The following is a 22387-nucleotide window of genomic DNA, read 5'->3' on the forward strand; positions in this document are numbered from 1 at the left end:
ATCCCATGAGGCCACGGGAAAGGATTTGTGAAGGGCATTGAAGGACACAACTGACACCGATAAGGTCACATGGTAATGATGACAGCATGTCCAATGTAGTATATTTCCGGATTACATCCACATCCATACCTAGTATATGTGGCAAAAAGTATGTATTCAAAATAATAGGCCTAGTGATTTTGGACGTATCCAATCTCCAATCTCATTGTGGCGGGACCTTAAGAGAGCAGTGCATAAGCCCACAAACCTCAAGGAACTGAAGCAATGTTTAAAAGAAGAGCAGGCCAAAATCCCTCCAGAACAATGTGAAGACTGATAAAGTCATAGAAATGATTACATCGTTAGTTATTGCTGCTAAAAGTATCTGTACAAGCAACTGAATACCATTGGGTTCTCTTTTGGCTTTATTTTGTTATAAATGACACAGTGTAATATGTAACGTGTTGTTATTCATCTGATGTTGTATTTACCTAAATTTAAGACCAGATTTTTTTTTTTATTATGTCGTGCTACGTAAAACCATAATTCAAAAGGGCGTCCTTTTACACTGTAAACTCGCAATTGCTATGAAGTTCGAATTGATATATATATATATATATATATATATATATATATATAAAATGTGAGATTTCTATTGCAATTTGCTAGATAAAAAGTCGCAATTGCCATTTCTTTTTTATTTATTCTGTGGCGGAAACAAGCTTTCATATTTGTGTGAAGAACAAGACCGTATGTAAAATAAATGTGCCTTTATTAGTCTGTTCGTATGACTTGCTGACCTCACATTAGGCCTAATGCACATGATTTAAACATTTCAAAAGTAGCATACAATTCACATATTTGTTTACGACTGTTTACTCATTTATTTCTAGAAAAAAAGGTCTTCCTTTGATACATGTGTAGTTGTGTGACTCGTCCTGTAGGAAGCGCTGTAGAGTGACTGTATCAGGGCTGGTCCTCTGGTGAACTTACTCAAACTGCCTTATACAGGAAAGAACACAAAATACAACACATGAGTAGAGCGGACAGTCTGACAGTCTTCGGCAAGGTAAGGCGCCTTTTTTTCATATTTACGTGTTTTGTTGAACGGTATAGTAAACTATTACATATGGAGATTTTAAAGATTTTTTAAAAGAAAACTTTATATTACTTTCTCAATCAATTGGGAAAGTCCGATGACTATTACTTTTCAGTCGGGAGAGTAGCGGGTTCGGTTGTAATAGTTTATTTAAACGCTGTGACTTACTAGAGCTATCGAATTATTTCTGGGGAAAAGTTTTTTTATAATGCTCAACCTTACATTTTTAGAATGTCAATATAAGTGTCAATCCGATAAGTGTTATCAGTATGACAGCAAGTTCCCCATTTAATTATATTCATAACGTGTGTTTACTGTTGTGTTTAGTGTATATTTTAGGCTATACTCAGTGATTATATGTGTGTGATTTTGAGTGCACCAACTAGCCTACTAAGCACGTAAAACTTTTTGACCGACCTTCTGTTCTGATATGGTTTGGTGATACTGTATCATATCAGATGCCGTCTAACTCCCACATGCTGACTCATAGTTTGATCTCTCTTTATGCCCATCTCTATGTAAACCATTTCAAACACACTTGACTATGTTTGACAGTGCAATACTTTATGATATATTTGATTTTGGACTGTGTAGCCTATAAAAGATAAGAGTCTAAGATGAGTGATTTCAACTTAAAAATTTGACCCATTCTGACTAGTATTATTATTATTATTATTTGTTGTATTATCTAAGTTTATGTGCTTTGCTGACTCACTGAGTCCTGTTCTGTGAGATAATGTCTTGGTACAAATGATTCACAGTGGCTCTTGGGGGCAAGATGAAGTCATTTCCCCTCGATCAAAAGCATAAATGAGATTGTAGGATAATCTCATATGGATTCTTGTATTTGAACATCTTTCTATGCCTTCGATGATGCATGGCATGTAGCCTTTCAGAATAAGATGCATGTGTGTGTGAAATATAGCAGTCATCTTTATGTCAATACAAATTCACATGCAAGGAGAATAGGCTATGTCTCTATTTATATATTAATATGTCACATATGTGGAGATTTGGCAGGTCTCTGTCAAAGGCAATTGGCCAAAACATTTGCCAATCTTACAATGAACAAATCTGTTTTGGACAAATGCATTTGCTTGCATTTGTAAGTCGCTTTGGACAAAAGCGTCTGCTAAATGAATAAATGTGTGGTTTGAGGTACTATTCAGTGAAGTACTTTGTGGTATTTCATAAAATGATTCCGAATATATAGTTCACTAAAAAATAGCTCACCTTCATGATTTTCAAATCTTTGTGATCGATTCTTCTTGAAAACATTGGAGTATTATAGTACAAAAAAAAAGAGATTTTTTTTTTTGAGAGTATAACCATGGCGATTTTGATTTGCATTTTTGTAGCAGCATTCTGATACTCTAAACCGTTGATACTTTGGAAATATGTAAATAAAAAGGAATTTGCAACACAAGACCATAGGGCATACTTGTCAGCCCAGGCATTGACAGAAAGCTGCAAGGAAATTTAACAAAATCATTTGCGTTTCCACTTAAATTATCAGCTTTTGTTGTTTTTGGATCAGTGAGGTTTGAGACTTATATATATTTAGCGTTTTTTAAAATAAATTAAAAAAATCCCTTACATACATTGTCACATTTGGTGTACATGCTTTCATATCTTTTATTTTGTATACTATTATCAGTCATGTTCCTGGTTTGTCATGTGATTTCCCTGACCCCATCAAGTGGCTTGTTTTCATTGGTTCTTTGCTCCTTGTGTCACTTTTTGATTGGTTCATTGTTTCATTAGGTTCAGGTGTTTCTTGTTGCTCATTAGTCTTTGTATATAAATAGCCCTTATGTTTCGTTGTTCCTTTGTTCCATGTTACTGCTGTTAGTGAGTTTAAGGGGCTGTTTGCACGACACCGTTTTCAACTAAAAACGTAAAACTTATTATGCTTTTTGGAAGTTCATTTACACAAAACTGCGTTTTGGATGCCTGGCGGAAAGCTGCAAGGAAATTTAACAAAATCATTTGCGTTTCCACTTAAATTATCAGCTTTTGTTGTTTTTGGATCAGTGTGAACAGTTCTGTCATTACCAGCAATAAAGTTGTGCAATAGCAATACATCAGCATTCCAATTTAACAAACACTGAACAAGTTTTGCATATAAGATGGCATAACAAAATTGCATGTAAAGAGGTTTCATATCAGTATGAGAGGACGGCATAATGCAGAAGCACAAATTGTAATCGGACTGACTGTATTTCCACTTGTTTGGAGAAGGCTGCTATTGCGTGTCCACTGAGATCAGCAGATATTCCTGGTTTTTACTGTATGGATGAATGTGCACTCAGCACCTTCTGCCAACTTCTGTTCTGCACCTGAAGGGTGTATAGATATGTGCGTGCGTCTGTACATGTTTACGAAGTGAAATCAAATGATTATACCAACCACTTCTGAATGATTTATGTAGGGCTGCCCCTAATACACGACTTAACGTTAGTCAACTAGAAGAGGCTTAGTCAACCAAATTTTAATTAGTCGTTTAGTTGTAGAAAAAAAAAACTCCAAAGGAAGGGGCGAAGTCACGCAGTCTGTGACGGACTGATCATTAACACCAAATGTTTTCAACTAAAAACGTGAAATTTGTTATGCTTTTTGGCCATTCATTTACATGACAACGGCGTTTTGGGTGCCTGAAAACAATACAGGCATTAATACAGCATTTTTGTCGTTTTCGCGGATTTGTGTGAATTAGGATCACTTTGACAATGTCGTCTGTTTGCGAAAAATGCAAAGGAAAATGTAGTATATTTCAGTTTTTAGTACATTTTCGTGTAAACATACCCTTAAATTAATTTAGAATCCCAGATTTTTAGTGTGCTCCCAGACGCTTTTTAGTTTTTTTTTGTCAATCTGTTTCTGGTCTGTTAACTGTTAATTCTGTCAAGCAGATGTGCCAGACATGCTTGTACAAAAATGAACAGCAATTGCATGTACGCTTCTAGCAAATTCCTCATGATCAGAACTTGAAACAACACCAAAGACCGAATTGTCTTCTGCATGCAAAGATCGAAGTGAAAAGTCTAAAAAAATGAGAGGCATCTCGTCTTAGATCTTTTGAGTTCTTTGCAGTGGTCATAATTATATTTCCGACAGGCTCCCATTATACTCTCCATTCATTCTTGACCTTGTGTTCAGAACAGTTGTGTATACCGTAGTTCTTTTATCACTTAAAGCATCCATGCATTTACAGTAAACAAGTTCCGGGCAGGTATAACCTAGCCTGGCCATAACATGTACATGTTATTGGGTTTTCCAAAGCAAACTGCTTGTGCTTTCTCCCACATATTTGTTCTCCATGTCATGGCTTAGTCAATGGGACACCTCCGGCCTGATTTAATGCTGCGAAGTCTATCGTACAGGCTGTGGAATGAAACCTGGAGGTTAGATTCAGTACAAAGAGTCTGTTTGAAAGTTCATTCTGTTTTCTTCACTGTTCGGAATGGGTTATTTTGTGATTTAAATGAGCTGTCAGTGAATGTAGACTATAGGGTAGAAGCTGGGCAATTCCACATTGCAGTAATTTCTGGTCAAATACCTGAAACTGCTTATGCTATTAGGAGCCTGCCTGTTGTGTCTCAATGTATAGACCATTCATAAAAGGACGTACATCTAATGGCGCCAAGAAAAAACCATTAGGCTACAAACAATTAAGGTAATTATGGTGGCAAATGCAAAGTGCTGCATGACCGATGGACGAGTTAATGTGAAGGGTGTGAGAGCTCACAAGAGAACATTAAGTCTTGATTGCAAAGTTCACAGGGTGCGGCAGCGCTCCTTTAAAACTTTTTTTCCCCCAGAATGCACTTTTTTTATGTCGATTGTCAGGCTGCATGTTTTTCTGTCACATTAGAGTGTTCTATTTCTAAATTGCTGTGCTTGGTGTGTCAGTTTGCAGATTCCCCCCCGAGGCTGTTGTTCTTTCATCTTGCGCACGTCCCCTTCGTTCTGCATGCAAGGATAAAACATTACAGGGCTGATGGTTTTCAGCTCAATATGCACTTCATATGCACACGTGTGCTGCAACGTGTGTGTGTGTGTACACATAAATATAGAAGACAGGTGATGACAGGCTGGTTTACATGACAGAAATGAAAGTCCTAGAAAATCAAGGCAGGTGACTCAAAAATAAAATTGATTCAATGATTCAATGAAAAAATGATTCATGATAAGAACGGTACACTGCAAAACTTACATAAGTGGTCAAAGTGTTGTGTAGGCTAATAAATTGCATGGGAGTAAAATCAAAGTTAAAAAAAAATCACTTATTTTTAATAAATGTAAAAATAAACCATAAACATTTTGTTTATCAGACCCCCCCCCCCCCCCTTGTAAAACTTACTTGTCCCTTGTAACTTACTTGTAAGGTTTAAATGTCCAATCTTTCATTTTACAACCCCAAGTCTTCAACAAAGGTTGTTGTTTTCTACACAAACATTTTTTTTATGTATGTATTGTGTAAGACGTGTACCAGGCTTTTTGACACATTTATGTAATTTTAAATAATTATTTTTACAATAAAATGGTAAAAAAAAAGTGTATATTATCAAAATTGGTAATTCTTTTGAAAGAAGTCTATATGCTCACCAAGACTGCATGTATTTGATCAAAAATCCAGTAAAAACAGCGTGTTCCGCTTTACATTCTAAAATAACTTGTTCTATTTGATTTTTTTTAAATGTAATTTATTCCTGTGATGCAACGCTGAATTTTCAGTGTTTTAAGTGTCACATGATCCTTCAGAAATCATTCTACTAACCTTCAAAAATCATTCCAATATTCTGATTTGGTGCTCAAGAAACATTTCTTATTATAAATGTTGAAAGCAGTTGTGCTGCTTAATATTTTTTTTGAATTTGTGATATAACCCCCCCCCCCCCCCCCCCCCTTTTTTATCAATTTAATGCATCCGGCTGAGTAAAAGTATTAATTTATTTATGTATAAAAAAACTTACTGTCCCTAAACTTTTGAAAAATAGTGTATAAGTATAACATCACTACATAAAATGTTCCAATACATTACGTTTCTTTTAATGAAATGCTGTTATCTAGTTCTATCAGATATGGCTTTGATTAACCTGTGACCAGCAGATAATTTACTTTGTCCTGTGGTGTGTTTAACATTTGTGGTATTTCACACACAGCGGTGACTCACTAGCATAATCACGGCACATAGATGCTAATCCACAAACTGTGTTCTTATCTTATTACCATGAAACGCAGAGGCAGCTCATACTAACCTGGTAAAGACACCTACACCTCTTATAATTGACTTCCATACAAGGCTGTTTACACAGATGCTCTCCTCCGTGCCTCCACCCTTCACTGGTATCTGGTGTAACCGGCAGTGGAGTGAATCAGCAGTCTGTGCGAGTGATCTCACTCCTCAATATCTCTTTCTGCTGTCTGTGGTCCGATCCCAGAGGATCAAAACCTTTTCTTCTCCTGCATGGACATGTTGACGTCTCAGTTAGGTGTAATCACTTCCTCTGAAACGGATGTTACTCGGTTGTCTGCAGGAACAAGTTGATTTATTGTAAACCACAGGTTGAATACGTTAATATAACTTTTGTTTGCGATTGTAGATGCTTTGTCTTGATTTATAAATGGGTTTTGTCATTTTGAAAGGGAAACAAGTTTGTCATGTCACCTTTATTTATTTAGTGCTTTATTACAATACAGATCGTGTCAAGGCAGATTCACAGTGATAAACAAGAAAATAACGATCAGTGATGCAAACTTCATCTAATAATCAATTTAGAATCAGCTATGTTGTGTTCTCATCTGATAGTGTCAGTGCAGTCAAATCAATAATATTAATGAATATTACGTGTCTTATAAACCTCAACTAACCAAGCAAACCCAACTAAGCAATTGTACTGAGAATTGCAGAAATGATGACCGTTTTCAAACATGACTGTTTGGTTGAGGCATTGCCGCTGTGTCGGGCTGGTTTGGATGGTCCGATAAATTCATCAACATTTTAATAGCAGCACAGAGTCATTGTGTTTACACTTTTTCAGGGAAATCCACCTACTTATAGCGTAATTATACTTGTCTCCACATATTAAGCTAGGATATCAGAAAGCGATTTATCACAGAAAACATTACATCATCTTTAAATCTCTAGATTAACTCCTGAATTATGTAATGTAATGATGGTTTTTTGTCTTCCCAATTCTATTTTTTTGAGCTTTCACTTTCATTCACATAGCATTAAAGAAGGATTTTGATTTGTCATAGAAATAAAGGTATACATATGTTCCCATTATGCTCATTAAATGTTCACTATACTATTTTCTGTGGAAATTACATAATTATAATTGGGCTTTTATTGTGTCTAATTGCCAGTTTGTTGCAGTGTCTATTGGAAATTTGTCTCCCTCCTAGTCTCGTTTTCTCTAATTGTACATCCTGCACACCTTATGTAATGCTTGTCTCTTTTTTGTTTCCACTTAGACAACCATGTTATGTAATTGTGTGTTGCTTTAACTATAGGGCACTTTATATCCCTATTAAAAAGAGATTAAAGGGATAGTTCACCCTCTAGTTGTTCCAAACCTGCATGAATTTATTTCTTCTGCTCAACACAAAAGAAGATATTGTGTTCGGCAGAAGAAAGAAATGATGACAAAATTTAAATTTTTGGGTGAACTATTCCTTTTACTATTATAGATTTTATTGTTTTACCCTTGTCTTCAGCCACAGACCTTCAAACTTAAGCTATGTAAATCCACCATAAAATATTACATTTTTGAAACTAAGATTGAGATAATCTTAAAACATTTCAATAGTCCATAGTACTTATATATTTTTTAAGAAATTGATTATTTTATTCATCAAGGTTTCATTAAATTGATGAATAAATGCTGTTCTTTTGAACTTTCATCAAAAAAAAAAAAGAAGAAAATTCCTGAAGAAAATATATCACTTTCCACTAGAATATTCCACAAGTAATGATGCTAAAAAATCAGTTTTGCATTTTAGGAATAAATTACATTTTAAAATGGTTATTTCAAATTGTAATACTTCACAATATTACTGTTTATGTACTGTATTTTTAATCAAATAAATGCAGTTTTGGTGAACATGAGAGAGTTCTTTCAAAAACATAAAAAAATCTTACAAACCCCCAATTTTTTAACAGCACTAAATATATGTTGTATGTGTAGCACTGGTTGTATAAAGATAACAATGACAAATCAAGGTAAATATCATCAGTAAACAAAACACTTTTATTGTGCTTTTCCAATAAATTAGTAATTTTTTTTTAATTATGTAAAATGTATAATATTATAATACATAATTGTTTGACTTTAGGATACATTACATACTAAATATGATATTATCCTTAGCAAGACAAATGTCACAGCTGTTTTATTCCAAAAAATTCCATCGTCATTTCCATCAAAGAATGCATAATGTGAGTACAAAATTTACATTTGATGGTTCAGAAGCAACAAATAAAGGTCCGCAGGGTCAAAAGTGCACATACACAAAGAAACACCCAATTATACACATACTCAAAAACATCCTTGAAAACCCTGCCTTTTAGAAAGCAAGTCTGCACAAAGTGACAACTTAAAAACTAATGTGCTGATGTCTTTATTTGTTGTTCCAGCTATTGTAATTGAAGTGTCAGATAATTCACACCGGACACAATACGGAGCAGAGGATCAGCTGTTGGCAAGCAGCAGAAACGTGTCAAGATGTTGACCGATGAGGTTTCACAGGTGCAAGAGGTCAGTGTTGTCACCGCCCACTCATTAACCATGAAAAATGTGTGTGTTCATAATCTCTATGCGTTTGTCTTCAGGTGAGATACTGCCTGAAGACTCTGAGGGAGCAAATGGCAGCCAGACAAAACAATAACACCAATAAGGTACAATATTGAAATTTTACCTGTTCTGAAGGATCTCATAAAATCAGTATATATATATATATATATATATACATATATATATACACAATATTAGATATTTCGAGTAGGTAGTACTAGCCATTATTTCCTCAGTTGCTACACTGTGTATTACAGGTGTTTTTTTCCCATCGGCTTTGAAATGCTTTGCAGATTTCTTCGAATTACTTCGCTAAATGGTCTCATTTGTAAAATAATATGTTTTGTGCCCTAGATTCCATCTAATGGCTTTAAAGTTGACCTGCTTGTTAGCAAAGCCAATGGCTCCAATGGGTTTTTGAACGGATCTCACTCTAAAAGTCAGGTAAACTATTTGTCATATACAAAGATTATTCATTTGCACCATTATAAATACACCCCTATACAGCAAGAATGTATAGGCTACTTACAAAAGCAAACAAACAGAGTCTCTCCCATAGAAAGAGAAAGAAAACATTCAATCCACTCAGTGTATTACATTTCTGTTGTTTTGGACTGAATTGAAAGCTGTATTGAATGGGTAAAAAAAAAAAAGTCCCTTTCCTCCATTTAAGGGTATTTATCCTTCAGTCTCGAGTACCTAAAGACTTTTGAACTATATTGAATAAGCTCCCTGTTTGAAAAGGGATGGAAAATGGGATTCCTGTTCTCCTTTACGGACTCCCAAATAATAAAGTTAATGGACACAAAGTAACAGATACAGTTCAGCCCTTTTAATGAGGATATGTGATGATAATGATGACGTACATGGATAAATGATTTGGCCAAAAAACAAAAACATTACCAAATCTTGGTCCATAATTGTTTTCATGTTAATGTGCTGTGAAGTGAGATTTGGGAACGCGCGTACACACTAACTTTTTGCTTCTGCCTGTGAAAAGTCGCACCCTTGACATGATGCCTTTGGGAGCAGCAATTACCAAACTTGTGGCTGCTCCGTAAACAACCTGTCATTCTGCCTTTAATAAACGCCTACAGCGCCTCCATGCAGACTTTAGTTTTTCCTTATTCTATTTAATAATAATATTTATGATAATAATAATATTATCATAAAATATATAATTATAAAACTAATTAATACTTAATATATACTTTTAATTATTTCTCTACCTTGTAGAAAATTAATAATAAGTATAAAGAACATTCTAAAAGAACATAAAATGCAAGTTATAATATCCTCACACTATGTGAACAGAGGATATTTTTACTTATTTTATTTAAAGAGGACCTATTATGCTTTTTTTTTTAAAATTCCATCTTTCTTTAGTGTGTTATGTTGCTGATTTAGCATGAAAAAGGTCTGCAAGGTAACAAAGCACAAAGTATACATCAGTAAGCACGGTATCTAAACAGTCTTGAGTTTTCTTCCGGGAACGTACACTTCATAATATTCAATATATTTCCAACCCCATTTCACAGCAAAGTTGGCACACTTTGTAAAATGAAGTAAAATCAAGAATCTGTTATTCGTTAATTCTCTTTAACCTTTATTTAAACAACAAAAGTACAAAGAAAAAATGTCCAATGTTTTCACTGAACAACTTCATAACACATTCCATATTTACACCTCTGTCACATCACCTTTCCTTTTAATTGCACTTTTAATCATTTGGGAATTGAGGATACTGTAAGAAAAAATGATGTGGATATCGAAGATCTCAAAAATGAAGTTTATTATAGCATAGCAGTGGCAAGGTACACAAAGCACCCTGGGTTCATCGGTGTCAGACTGAACCCAGAACATCCACATCTTAAACCTTTTATCCTGTTACAGTTTACCACTCTTAATGTAAATGAAGTTGCTCTTATTGTAACAGCTGTGTTATGTATGTTAATGAATTTGAGACACCCCATTGTCTGAGAAGGTTCTCGGTGTCCCAGACCCATTCCCATTCTACAATTGACTACCATTTGCTCAGGATTACTGCATTTTTTGTTTTCAAGTGGAATTTTTGCCCAATCTCGCCTGATACAAGACGGCTGCTCAACAGTCTGTGGTCATCGTTGTCTGATTCTCCTTTTTATGATGGGTCATAAATTATCAAAAAGAAACAGATATGGACTTCCCATGCAATACAATTATACTTGTGCAAAATTCTATGACGTTTTGTAGTATAAATAGTGAGTGCGAGTAGTGTGTTCACACTGAAAATGCCAAATAGAAAAAGTGCACTTTAAATACTCGGATGATGTACTTAATTAACCGAAAAAACCAAGCGTGGAATGTTGGACACTTCATACACTAAACTGTGGCAGATTTAATTACGTAGCGGAAGAGGAGGGGCATCAGACATATTGAATGACAAAATAACCTTATAAAATTCATACAGTAGTTGAGTAGATAGTGTTTAGTGCGCCATTTGGGATGCAACTGACAGACTGGGAAGAGAGGTTCTGCAATAATATAAAATATGTGAAACTTTTTCTTTTTTTCTTAATTCAAGCATGAAAACCTATTCTAGTAGACCCCAAAAAACAAAAAGGGCATATTTTGCACTATTTATTCTGTTTATCTTTAATAACAGATTAAGCATATAAATAATATACTAAAAGAATATACCAATTATGAAACTAAGTGCAGCTTCAAATTATGAATTATCAAATTATGATTATCAAATTATCACCGTATTTGTATATTATGGAACTTAATTTTTTTTAAGGTACACAAAAATAGATATTACCATATACATAACATATTACGGTCATACTTTTTTTTTAAAAGTTTGACAATACAAAATAAATATATTAAATATATGAGCAATTTTAACATGATTTTTTTTAATGTTTGCACAGAGTCAGGAGGATAATGATAACTGTATAGCCTTAAAAGAAGTCACCAAACATATGTACACTCGTCTGCAAGAGATGGAGAAGAGACACCAGGAGGAGAAAGAGAGACTACAGGTCAGAAATATAATTTAAAAAATGCCAGGAAAATTAATATAACTGTGATATAATGTGGTTGGCCTTTCCTAAACCAAGCACCTTATTTTTTGAAACCTACATTAGGCAGAAAACATTGAATATCAGCGGCGGTTTCTAGAGGATTATAACTCTCACATGCAGAAAGCAGAAACCAAGGCAGAGGAACAGAGCAAAAAGGTGGAAGAGATGCAGAAGCGTATGGGTGGTTTGGAGCTGGAAAATGTCACACTACGAGAAAAATTGGCTGCTAGTGAGGCTGAACTCGAGAAACTGCGAGGACTGAAGAAAATGGATAGTGAGGACAGGTGAGCCCAAATGGCTGCTGTTCTTCTATACATAATGCATTGTTCTCATGTTTAACTGTTTCCTTGGCAACATTAAATATTTTCCTCCTGCAATTTAGTAAGCAATAAATTGGCCTAATTAGAACTTCATTAGTCGCATTGTGCTGCCATAGAAACCATCCTTCAATGTCACGCCTCTCACATGGAATTCGACCTGCTATGACTCATTTTTGTGCGTTGAAAGTAGACTCACCCTCTGTGTTGCTTATGCGGTTATTTCTTTGTTACACAAAAGTTACTAAAAGTGTCATTGTGAGTGTGTATAAAACATTCAGGTTTTCTGCACTGCAGGTCTGAACAGCTGAGAAAGGAGCTGGCAACTCTGAAGGATAAAAACCATAACTTCGAGGACATGCTCAAAAGCCAACAAAGGAAAATCAGAAACATGATCGAACAGGTAATAATTCCTGTGCATAGGATATTTGGAGAAACACCCATTCACAGACAGAGACAAATCATTAAATGGCATTTGCAAACCTTTTTATTTATGTAATCTGATGTATTTCGAAGTGAAACAGGATATTCAATGAAAGAACATTTTGGGGGAGGACTGGATTTTTATATCAGGGTTTTTGCGGGTCTTAAAATGTCTTAATTCACCCTTACACCAATTAAGGCCTTAAAAAAGTTCTTAAATCAGAGCAGAAAGTCTTAAATTTATAAAGTTAAGGCATGAAATGTTGCTTGCACTGCAAAAAAAAATCTTTGTCCTTTTTTCCAATACAAATATCCAAACATCTTTGATACATTTACTTGAGATACTTAATTTTGTTAATTTTTAAGATTATATATTTACATTTGTGAGTTTATGATTAAAACAAGAACATATATCTGTCTATGTTATGAACAATTTCCTTTTGAATGAAGTCAATTTGGCAGATTTTTTGTACTTGAGATTCAAATGTAAATATAGTCTTGAAAAGGGTTTATGATTAAAACAAGTACAAAAATTTGCCAATGGGCTCAGAAAAATCCACTTAATTCAAAGGGAATTTCTCATAACTCTTGCAAATACTTGTTTTAATCATAAACGCACTTAATTTAGTTAAATTTCTCAGGACTATATTTACATTTGCATCTCAAGTTAATGTATCTTGATTTAAGAATCTTTAGACAACTGCACTAGAAAACTACACATCTGAGAAAGAACCACTTTTTTGCATTATGATCAAGATTCAAGGTGCTTTTTATTTGTAAAATGAATTAAAAAGTATTGGATATGTTCAAAGTTGTATTTTCAAACTCTAAAGTGTTGTTTCTCCCTATAGACATTTATATTTAGAGAACATGTTGTGTTTTCCCTCCAATTTTTTCCTTAAATTTTCTTTAATTTGTCTTAATGTCTTAAATTTACCTTCATAAAACCTGCAGAAACCGTGTGTGTGTCTTTATGAATTTAAGACTTTCTGCTTTGATCTAAGAACTTTTTATGCCCTTAATTTGTGAAAGGGTGAATTAAGACTTTTTAAGATTTTTTTATTTATTTTTACAGTTAGCCTAATAGCTGGTTTGATTTGCATTGAGAGATGATCTTATGGAAGGTACCCCATGCCAGTCTCTAGGTTTGGTGAAGGGAATGTGATGATGTGGGAAATTTTAATTCCAAAGGCCAAGGGAACTTTATCAGGATGCATAGTATCCTGGATCCATGTAATAACTGGCCTTTAAAAATAAAAATCTGCCTGCCTCTATGGGAATTTATCATAGGGGTGTCCTGACTTTTGCCCCCTGTATTTTCAGGAAGAAAATTTATTTATTTAAGATACATTTATCATTCACAAAGAAAATTTGTGTCCTTAATTTTAAAAAAAATGAGGAAAAATCCAATCTTTAAGGCATTAAGATCAATTTCCAAAAGATGATGATTGTTTTATTCCTCTTTTATTATTTTTGTGGGTGTATTCACTTATGCTAAGCTGCTAAGCACTATATATATATATATATATATATATATATATATATATATATATTATATAAGTAAAAATAGTAGTCATGTTGACTTTTAAAGAAATATGCTAATAAAAATCAAAAAAGGAAGAAGAGGGGACAAGCTGAAAAAAAAATAGGAAGATCCTTTTGTGGTGATAAAAAAAGGGTGGGTTTTATAGTTTGGTCAGAGATCAGAAGTGAAACTCAACCTCAGTCATAAATAAAAGATGCCGTCATTTCCCTGCTGATTGCTGACTAGCCTCGCTGCACTTTTGATCTCATGTTACGCATAATAGCTTCGCCCGTGAACAATGAAATAAAAGCAAGAAAAGCATTATGCTTCATAAATCCAGCTCCACTTAATGTCTATAGATTATGCAAGTTTATTTCAATAATGACTCCTGATTAACTTATTACATCCTTGAATCCATTTAAAATCAGTTTGAGCATTATTAGTGCTCGCATTAATTCATTTATATGTCTGTACTGTACATGTTAACAGGTGCAAAATTCACGAACCGTATTGGAGCAAAGAGACCGACTGATCGCCGACCTTAAAGAGAGGGTGTCTTTCCTTGAAGCCGAGGTCAGTGTCTGTGTTCTTTCAGAGAACCTCTTTATTTTTTCCCTGCCTTTCATTGTGTGACTGTAACATCAAATGTGACCTACAGAATAGAGAGATGCATGACCGGATGGAGTTTCATATGGGCAGTCAAGTGCCTAAACCATATAACTCCGACATGGGGTCCAAGGTTGTCTACAGGTATTTCTTTCTTATATACTTTTTTTTCTTTTCTTTGTGTACATTATATGTATATATGTGTGTATATATATGTATGCGTGCGTAAAGTAGATTGAAATCGAAGTTTGAATCGAAGTAATGCAATTGGAAATGGGAGGGAAATCTCATTATGAAATAAATGTTTTCTATGATACACATTGGCCACAAATAACGGCACCCTTTTATTCAATACTTTTTGCAACCTCATTTGACAAGATAACCGCTCTGAGTTTTCTTCTCTAATGCCTGATGAGTTTGGAGAACACCTGACATCATTCATCCATACAGAATCTCTCCAGATCCTTCAAATTCCCCGTTTCATGTTGGTGCTTCTCCTCTTCAGTTTTCTATGTTCAGGTCAGGGGACTGGGACGGTCATGGCAGAACCTTACTTTCATGCACCCATTTTTGAGTGGATTTGATGTTTGTTTTGAATCATTTTCCTGATAGAAGACTCCACCAAGGCCCAATTATACGATTTTTAGCAGATGCTGTCAAGAGGATTTTTCTCGAAACCCTTCCAAACAACTTGTGGTGCTGTTTGATATTTTTTTAGGCTTTTTGACCCCAAGACTCAACTCATTTCTGCAATTCTCCAGCTCTGATCCTTGGAAAGTCTTTGGCCACAACTACTATCCTTCTCGCCATGCATTAAGACAATATAGACACACGTCCTCTTCCAGGCAGATTCGTATCATTTCCTGATGATTGGAACTTCTCAATTATCGCCCCTGAAACAGGAAGTCATGTCTGGGTAATTTCATCTTTATAGTCACTCTGGTGTGGTAAAAACTGTAAATGAATATATCTTAAATATATTTTACTCATAAGAATTTCTAGGGGTACCAATAATTGTGGCCAATGTGTAATAGAAAAAAAAAAAAAATTAAAAATGTGACCCCCCCCCCCACACACACACACACATTTCTTAGTTTTACTTCAATGAAAGGTTAGTAGTTGTTTTTTAAGATTAAAAGGATCAACAATGTTTTCACAGCCTTCTTTTATCATATTTACCAAGGATGCCAATTATTCTGACTACGACTGTATATATTCAAAAAAGTATTTACCATTTTGTATTATAGCAAACCTCTGACGCCAACAAGCCCAGGAAACAGGTCACTGCCATTCATCAAAGTGGTCGAGATCAAGTCTTAAACAACATGAGGGAAAGATGAAGATTACTGATGGAAGAGAGGGAGACTGAGTGAGAGACGCATTGTGGAAATAGCAACAAGCATTCCTTCTCTCCCAACATTTATGCAACATTCGTCAGTTTAGCACATGTCTAGCACATATTTTGTAAATAAGTAATACAATACTTTGTATATAGGACCGTTCTCTCTCGCTTTAATTGTAATGTCACATGTATTTTGGATTTGTAGATCATATACTACATTTTCATGCCTCAAGCTACTTTATTAATTGTAGCAGATCTTATAAATGGTGAAAATTATTTCCTAATGTTCTGCCACTGTGTCTGTTTCATCATGTTACAATCTGATAATGCAGCCATATTGTTACTGATAGCCCATTTGAGTAATCTGATGAAGACTAAATGTATCCCATAATAAAACGCAATCAATATTTCTGTGCTACTTATGTTATGTAACTGTGTATGTACATACTATACACTGCAATACAGTTCTGAATTTAACTACCTTGCATAGTCTTTTCCCAATAACATTTTTTTTGTTACTGTATACAGTGCTAGACTCTCTTCCATCCATCTCTCATTAAATGTGAAAAATTGTTACTGTTGATGGAATTGTTGTACTATGCACATTTCTCTGGTATTGTATTTAGCTGGTAAATGTATTTATCTCAAGGGCTAATAAATAAAACGTATTTAAGACTGCTTGCAATATGTGTAAGACTATGTGTGTTACTTTTATGAAAGTGTAGAGACTCCATTGTGTTTAGTAGGCTACTTGAAGAAATTGTGTATTGTAAATGGAAATTCATTTTTAAAACATAGTGACATTCATTCATACACTGGTAGCAATTACTAATTGTATTAATATTTTTGTTTGCTGAAATTACTGAAGCAGAAGGGCTTTTCTGGAGCTCGTAAACATTGAGCGCGGACCACTAGCGACATCTACTGGTGGGACTGTGAACTTCATTCTTTCAAATACGAAAAGAAGCTAAAAACAAACAGAGCCCTGTAAAGCCACTATAAATACAAAGTTTTCTGATGAAATCTCTGTAGTTTTATTTGAGGGGGTCAATAATGCAATGCAATACAATGATTATTGAGAGATGTACAACTAAACATTTTAGATGTACAACAAAAACTTTCATGTATACACAGATTTTGCATTGGGTAAATAGTTTTAGGGCACATTCTAAGTAGGCTACCGTTTGATATCCCATTTTAAAACGCATTAGTAAGTAAACCATGTTATCTAAATGTAACCTAGTGTTACAAGTAGCTAGTTTTAAACATTATGACCTGGTTTCACAGACAGGGCTTAGATTAAGCCTTAGTTAAATTAAGACATTTAAGTAGCTTTTATAACATTGGCACTGACATATAAACTGCTTCAGGTAAAAACAGTTGGGACTATGCTTAAGCCTTGTTTGTAAGGAAATGTTTGTAAGGAAATGGTGACAAACTAGTTAACCTACTGACCTATAGTTAAATTTGCAACCCTGTATCATTTTAAATTTAAACAATTGTCTATTTAATGTATTTAATGTTTATTAAATAAGTAAGGTTCAATGTCTATTGCAGGCTATAACTTATTCATGGAATTTATATGCCATAGGCCTACATGTATTTGTGATATATAGTCAAAGACACATAATAATATAACCAACATCAATTAAAGGGTAACAAATGACATTACATAATTGTGTTTAAGTTGTTATATATGCATTCGTACGTAGTCGTCACGTGGTTGGGCTCCGCGAGTGCAGAGCCATGAAGCCGCAGTGGCTGTGATAAACCACGTGACGCGGTGATCCGGGTGTCAGTGTGGAAGAGAAACAGGTAGATTTTGAGTCTTTCGCTTATTGTCTGCGCGAGTCGGTTCGGCCTTGTTGTCGGAATTGGGGAATCGATTTAGGACGCGAAAGAGTTCGTGTTTTGTTTCCGCCTGATTAGGAGGTTGATATTAAAGCCTCCTTCGGTCGGCGTTATCTTCACATTTCTGACATCCAGCCTGGTCTTTGGTTAGTACCTCGCCTGTTCATTTTTTTTTTTTTTTTATCATTTGGGGCCTGTAGGCCTCGGTGAAGCCTCGCTGTCGAGTGCACATGTGAACTGACGAGAGTGCGCCTCACCCCGGGGTGTGTATGTCTTCCAGTTAAAATAAACGCAAATTATTATCGTGTCGATTAATCTAATGGACGATTTGCCAAGTCTTTCATTTACGTTGATAAACTAAATAAGTTAGCTGATTAGCCACCGGCAAAGTTTATTTTTGGGCAGCAGGCAGCATAATGATGCTCGATAACCGGCCATGAGGTTATTATACGCGGTCAGAGCGGAAGCCACACATTATGCAGACCATGTATTTATTATTTGATATCAATAACCCTTTAAGACTATTAAAACCGTCTGTATGTGTGTGTTCATATAGGATCGTTGGATCTGCTTGTTTGAATTTATACCGAGTTGATTTTCCAAGGCCCATCGCCTGGACCAATCATAGCCATTCATCTCTGAAGAATTATTTTTTTTAACTAAACTTAATAATTACAATTTGCTTACTCCTTGACCGGTAAGTCAATATAGGATTCCCAGGATGTCGATCTAAGCATCAAGGGTAATGTAGGTTAACTTACCTGTTGGATGCCTATTGTACAGCTTGATTGGCTAACGTTACTTTTTTAAATGCACAATGGAAACACATGGCTTTTATGTGCCTCTATTCTTAAGCAATTTCCATGTTATATCTAGCAAATTTTGTACTTGCTTTTTTTTAATGCACTGTATAGTATATTGTGACAAAAAAAAATGAAATCATTCACATCTTTGTTGACAATGTGCCTACACCTTTACCCATGGGCTGTGTGATTGTTTTCACGTCTCCAACATAAAGTTACTCAGTGTGACAGATATAGCTGCTATCCTCGCCCTGTTCAAAGGCCGTTAAGTTTGTTTTTCTTGAGCTTTGTCCGTTCACGCACGTCGTCCCTCTATTTTCCCGCGGCTGGTCCCGCGTGTTTCTGTCACGCTGGTTGATTCTGTGTGCGTTATAAAGTGCGCAGTTTCTTTCGGCCACCACATGCCCTGCATTTCCTCATGCGCAGAACTGCTGTGCTGTTTGGTATAACCATAACGTTACAAGTAATATTGCATCACTTGCACCAGGTGGGTTGCGTTTGGTGTTATTTTGTCGAAGTATCCGGCGTTGTGGAGATTAAATATGGATAAAATTAAGATGTAAAGCACCGGAAGCGCGTTCACAGTTGACCTGTTGCTGCTTGTCTTGTAAACACCGTTTTGTTTTCACGTGTAATAATTGCGCAATACGAAATTCCCGGAATTGAATTTGTGTCGGTGTTTTGGTAAAGTTGTGCCGTCGTTTTATGGGCAGAGCGTCAGGTCAGACATGTGACGTTGTTTACTTCCAGTTTTGGCTAATCAAAATGGCTACACAAGGTGTATCGTGTATGTTTGCATCCATGTCTAATGTTAAGATGATTTGCTTAGACCATGTGATATTTTTAGGGTTGTTGTTTTAATTTTTAGCTAGATGTTAACTTCTTCAATCTGTTTCTCTTTTAAAGGCGTTATTCCATTGTAAATACTGTTATTTGTATATACTGTAAATGATGACTTCAGTGGGCGGAAGCCGGGCCCGGGGCAACTGGGAGCAGACGCAGGGTCAGACACAGAGCCAGTCTCAGCACAAGCAGAGGCCCCAGGTAAGATTACATGCAGTACTTTCTATTGATAATAAAATGGACCATTTTCACATTTCTGGGGTTCTCAGAAGCGGAAGTCGTCATTGTTGAGTAAACTACTTTAGCGATGAACCGCAAGACGACCGCAAATATATTTCTATTTGCTCTGATATCACCCAAAAAAACCCTGATCACGTTTGACGACTTTTGAAAAGGGGAAACATCGATTACAGAGAGATTGATTGAAGCATTCAGTAAAGGGAACTATTTAAAATATGCCATCCCTCCCATGGCTGTTGTTTGAGAAACACTCTCAGCAGCGTTAATTGTTTTTTTTAGAATATAACACAAAGTATAGTGTCATATATGTGTATTAAATTTTGAAAATGTGAAAAACGATAGTTTGAGGTAAGTTATGGTTCTTAATGCTGCAGCACCTCAAAGCCCATTTAACCCACCACAGGAATGGCAGCAAAAACAACCAGGCCTAGTTAAGCATTAAATGTTGATTCAGGTGCCTAATCTCAACTCTTGGGTTTGTAAATTCCAGCCACTTTTTATTTTCCAGATTACTCAATCTTTACAGATGATTTGTGAGTGAATTGATTTATAACTTTTTATAGGTCTTAAAGATGTGTAGTTTTTAGGTATTTTATTATCTAAAATCAATATTTTTATTCATAAATATGTCCTCAATGGTGTACAAATACCTCTGCCAATTATCTGACTCATCCTCGTAAACGAAGAATCTATTATCTTTATAAACATGTGACGGGTAGGTTCACGGAAGCTTCCATGTAGTTCCGCCATCTTGAAAAACTATAATAGCAGAGAGGGTCAAAAAGTACTAGGCCAACGCGTTTCCGTTCAGAGCCAGCGTCACGTGACTGAACGCAGCAGAAACGGAGGAGCAGAGCAGTTAGAGATGCGGTGCTTGTCACTGCCCCGGCAAGTCAGTCAGTAATTCATACTGTAGCATTCGTTTGTTCGTTGTCAAGTTGCAGTTTGTTTGAAATAACAAACCTGTTCAGCCGAAGGAAAACTCGATGAAGTGCTGTTAGAAGACATCCTGTCATAGCTTTTTGGTACATAACAGTGACCGTAGATGCATCACGCATTTGAAAAAGCGAGGTGCTGGAGAGCACAATAAGTTTGAATGCAAAATACAATTTCACCGGTAGATGGGAGAAATCCCTACACAATGTCCCTTTAAGGTACTAAAGTAAAGTAGTTAACATTTGAAGTGGATCAAAAAAGTTCATCAAAGTTGTCTTAAGACAAGAACGGGTATTGTTCCAAATTCATGTATAACTTTTAGGGCTGGGCGGTATATCGAATTTGAAGCGATATGGAATGAGGCAATACCATTTATATCGATACGGTAGTTTGATATGAGCACATCTGAAAAATAGCTGAGGATACAGTGTGAGCTCCTGCAGTGAAAGTAAATAGTACAATTTGTCCTAAACATGACACATGCTTATATTAAGCGCTTCAAAATAACTGGTAAGATATAGTTAACAAGTTAAAAGCAGCTTGCCCTGTCAGATGCTCGGACAGATACTGTTGCTGACTGACAGATAAATACTTGCGCTGTTTAATGTGTTTGAGATGTGGTGCTTTCCTCAGTGCTTAACTTACATTTCACAGGTATATTCTCCATCTGCAAATGTTAGAAAGTCAAACAAATATGTCCATTTCACTGTCAGAAGAGGACGAGCTTCTGCAGGTGAATCTTCTCTAAAAATTCAAGGTTCCGTGAATGAGCGTGAAACAGACGGAGCACAATAGAATAGTAGCGCAATAATTCTGACTAAAATATACATATTGCGTTGGAGAATTTTAAACCTACAAGTATATTTTTATGAAAATTACCATTATAATGGGGTAATCAAATGCAGGCTAATATAATTAGTTTGTGTTTTTGTTTTTAGTTTAGCCTTTAGTCAATTTAAAAACAAAAGCATTATTTTTGTTTTTAGATTGTAATGTTGTTAGAATGTATCTGATTTTAACCACCTTTTTGCACATAATATATTGCATAGCCTTCATTACATTCACTGTGTGTTTCCATATCCTTCAATATCAACATTGTTGATATTGATATTGTTGATACACACACACACACACACACACACATATATATATATATGTGTGTGTGTGTGTGTGTGTGTATATATGCATACACATTTAATCAAAAAATACAGAGATATGATTTTTTTGCCCATATTGTTCAGCCCTAATAACATTGAAAGGTTTTGATCCACTTCAAATGTTGACTACTGTAATTAGCTTTTGGATGTTAAAATATGTACTAAAGAGTAAGACCAAATCTGTGATGCGACATTAATATGGGCAGGTTATGTAGTCAGTTATGTTCTCGAGCAGTTTGCCGTTTCAATGTAAAAACTTTGGCATGAGAACCAGCACCATTTGGGTGGGAAGTGAAGTATCCGTGGCATCCATCAGACTGAGGCTTATGCTCCAAATCAGTGCCGTCTATCACTCAGTATGTTGTGAATTAATTGAAGGGCTCTAGGAATAAATCATAAATC

The 22387-nt window shown here is 35.3% G+C and overlaps 2 protein-coding genes across 14 annotated transcripts in view; both read left to right on the top strand.

Annotated features, from left to right (window-relative positions):
- Positions 1–970: 970 nt before the first annotated feature.
- tuft1b (tuftelin 1b) lies at positions 971–16840 on the top strand. The gene is made up of 10 exons (XM_077195136.1): positions 971–1048; positions 8721–8841; positions 8916–8981; positions 9232–9321; positions 11790–11900; positions 12006–12226; positions 12557–12662; positions 14697–14780; positions 14866–14957; positions 16061–16840. The coding sequence occupies exons 2-10, from the start codon at positions 8809–8811 to the stop codon at positions 16131–16133; spliced, it is 876 nt and encodes a 291-aa protein (XP_077051251.1). The 5' UTR covers positions 971–1048; positions 8721–8808; the 3' UTR covers positions 16134–16840.
- Positions 16841–17896: 1056 nt separating this feature from the next.
- Positions 17897–22387, top strand: part of ubap2l (ubiquitin associated protein 2-like) — a 40788-nt gene continuing 36297 nt past the window's right edge. For 3 of the 13 annotated variants that reach the window (XM_077195140.1, XM_077195148.1, XM_077195146.1), the window contains exons 1-2: positions 17953–18152; positions 19716–19853. In XM_077195140.1, coding sequence (XP_077051255.1) covers positions 19758–19853 — 96 coding nt within the window. In that variant the 5' untranslated portion in view covers positions 17953–18152; positions 19716–19757. Of the gene's footprint in view, positions 18153–18560; positions 18704–19715; positions 19854–22387 lie in introns of those variants that run through there. The other 10 variants (XM_077195141.1, XM_077195142.1, XM_077195144.1 and 7 more) reach the window with 9 other exon arrangements.

The sequence above is a fragment of the Siphateles boraxobius genome, unplaced genomic scaffold (assembly GCF_051911475.1).
Source record: "Siphateles boraxobius isolate OS27281-9 unplaced genomic scaffold, OSU_SipBor_1 33, whole genome shotgun sequence".
Taxonomy (NCBI): Eukaryota; Metazoa; Chordata; class Actinopteri; order Cypriniformes; family Leuciscidae; genus Siphateles; species Siphateles boraxobius.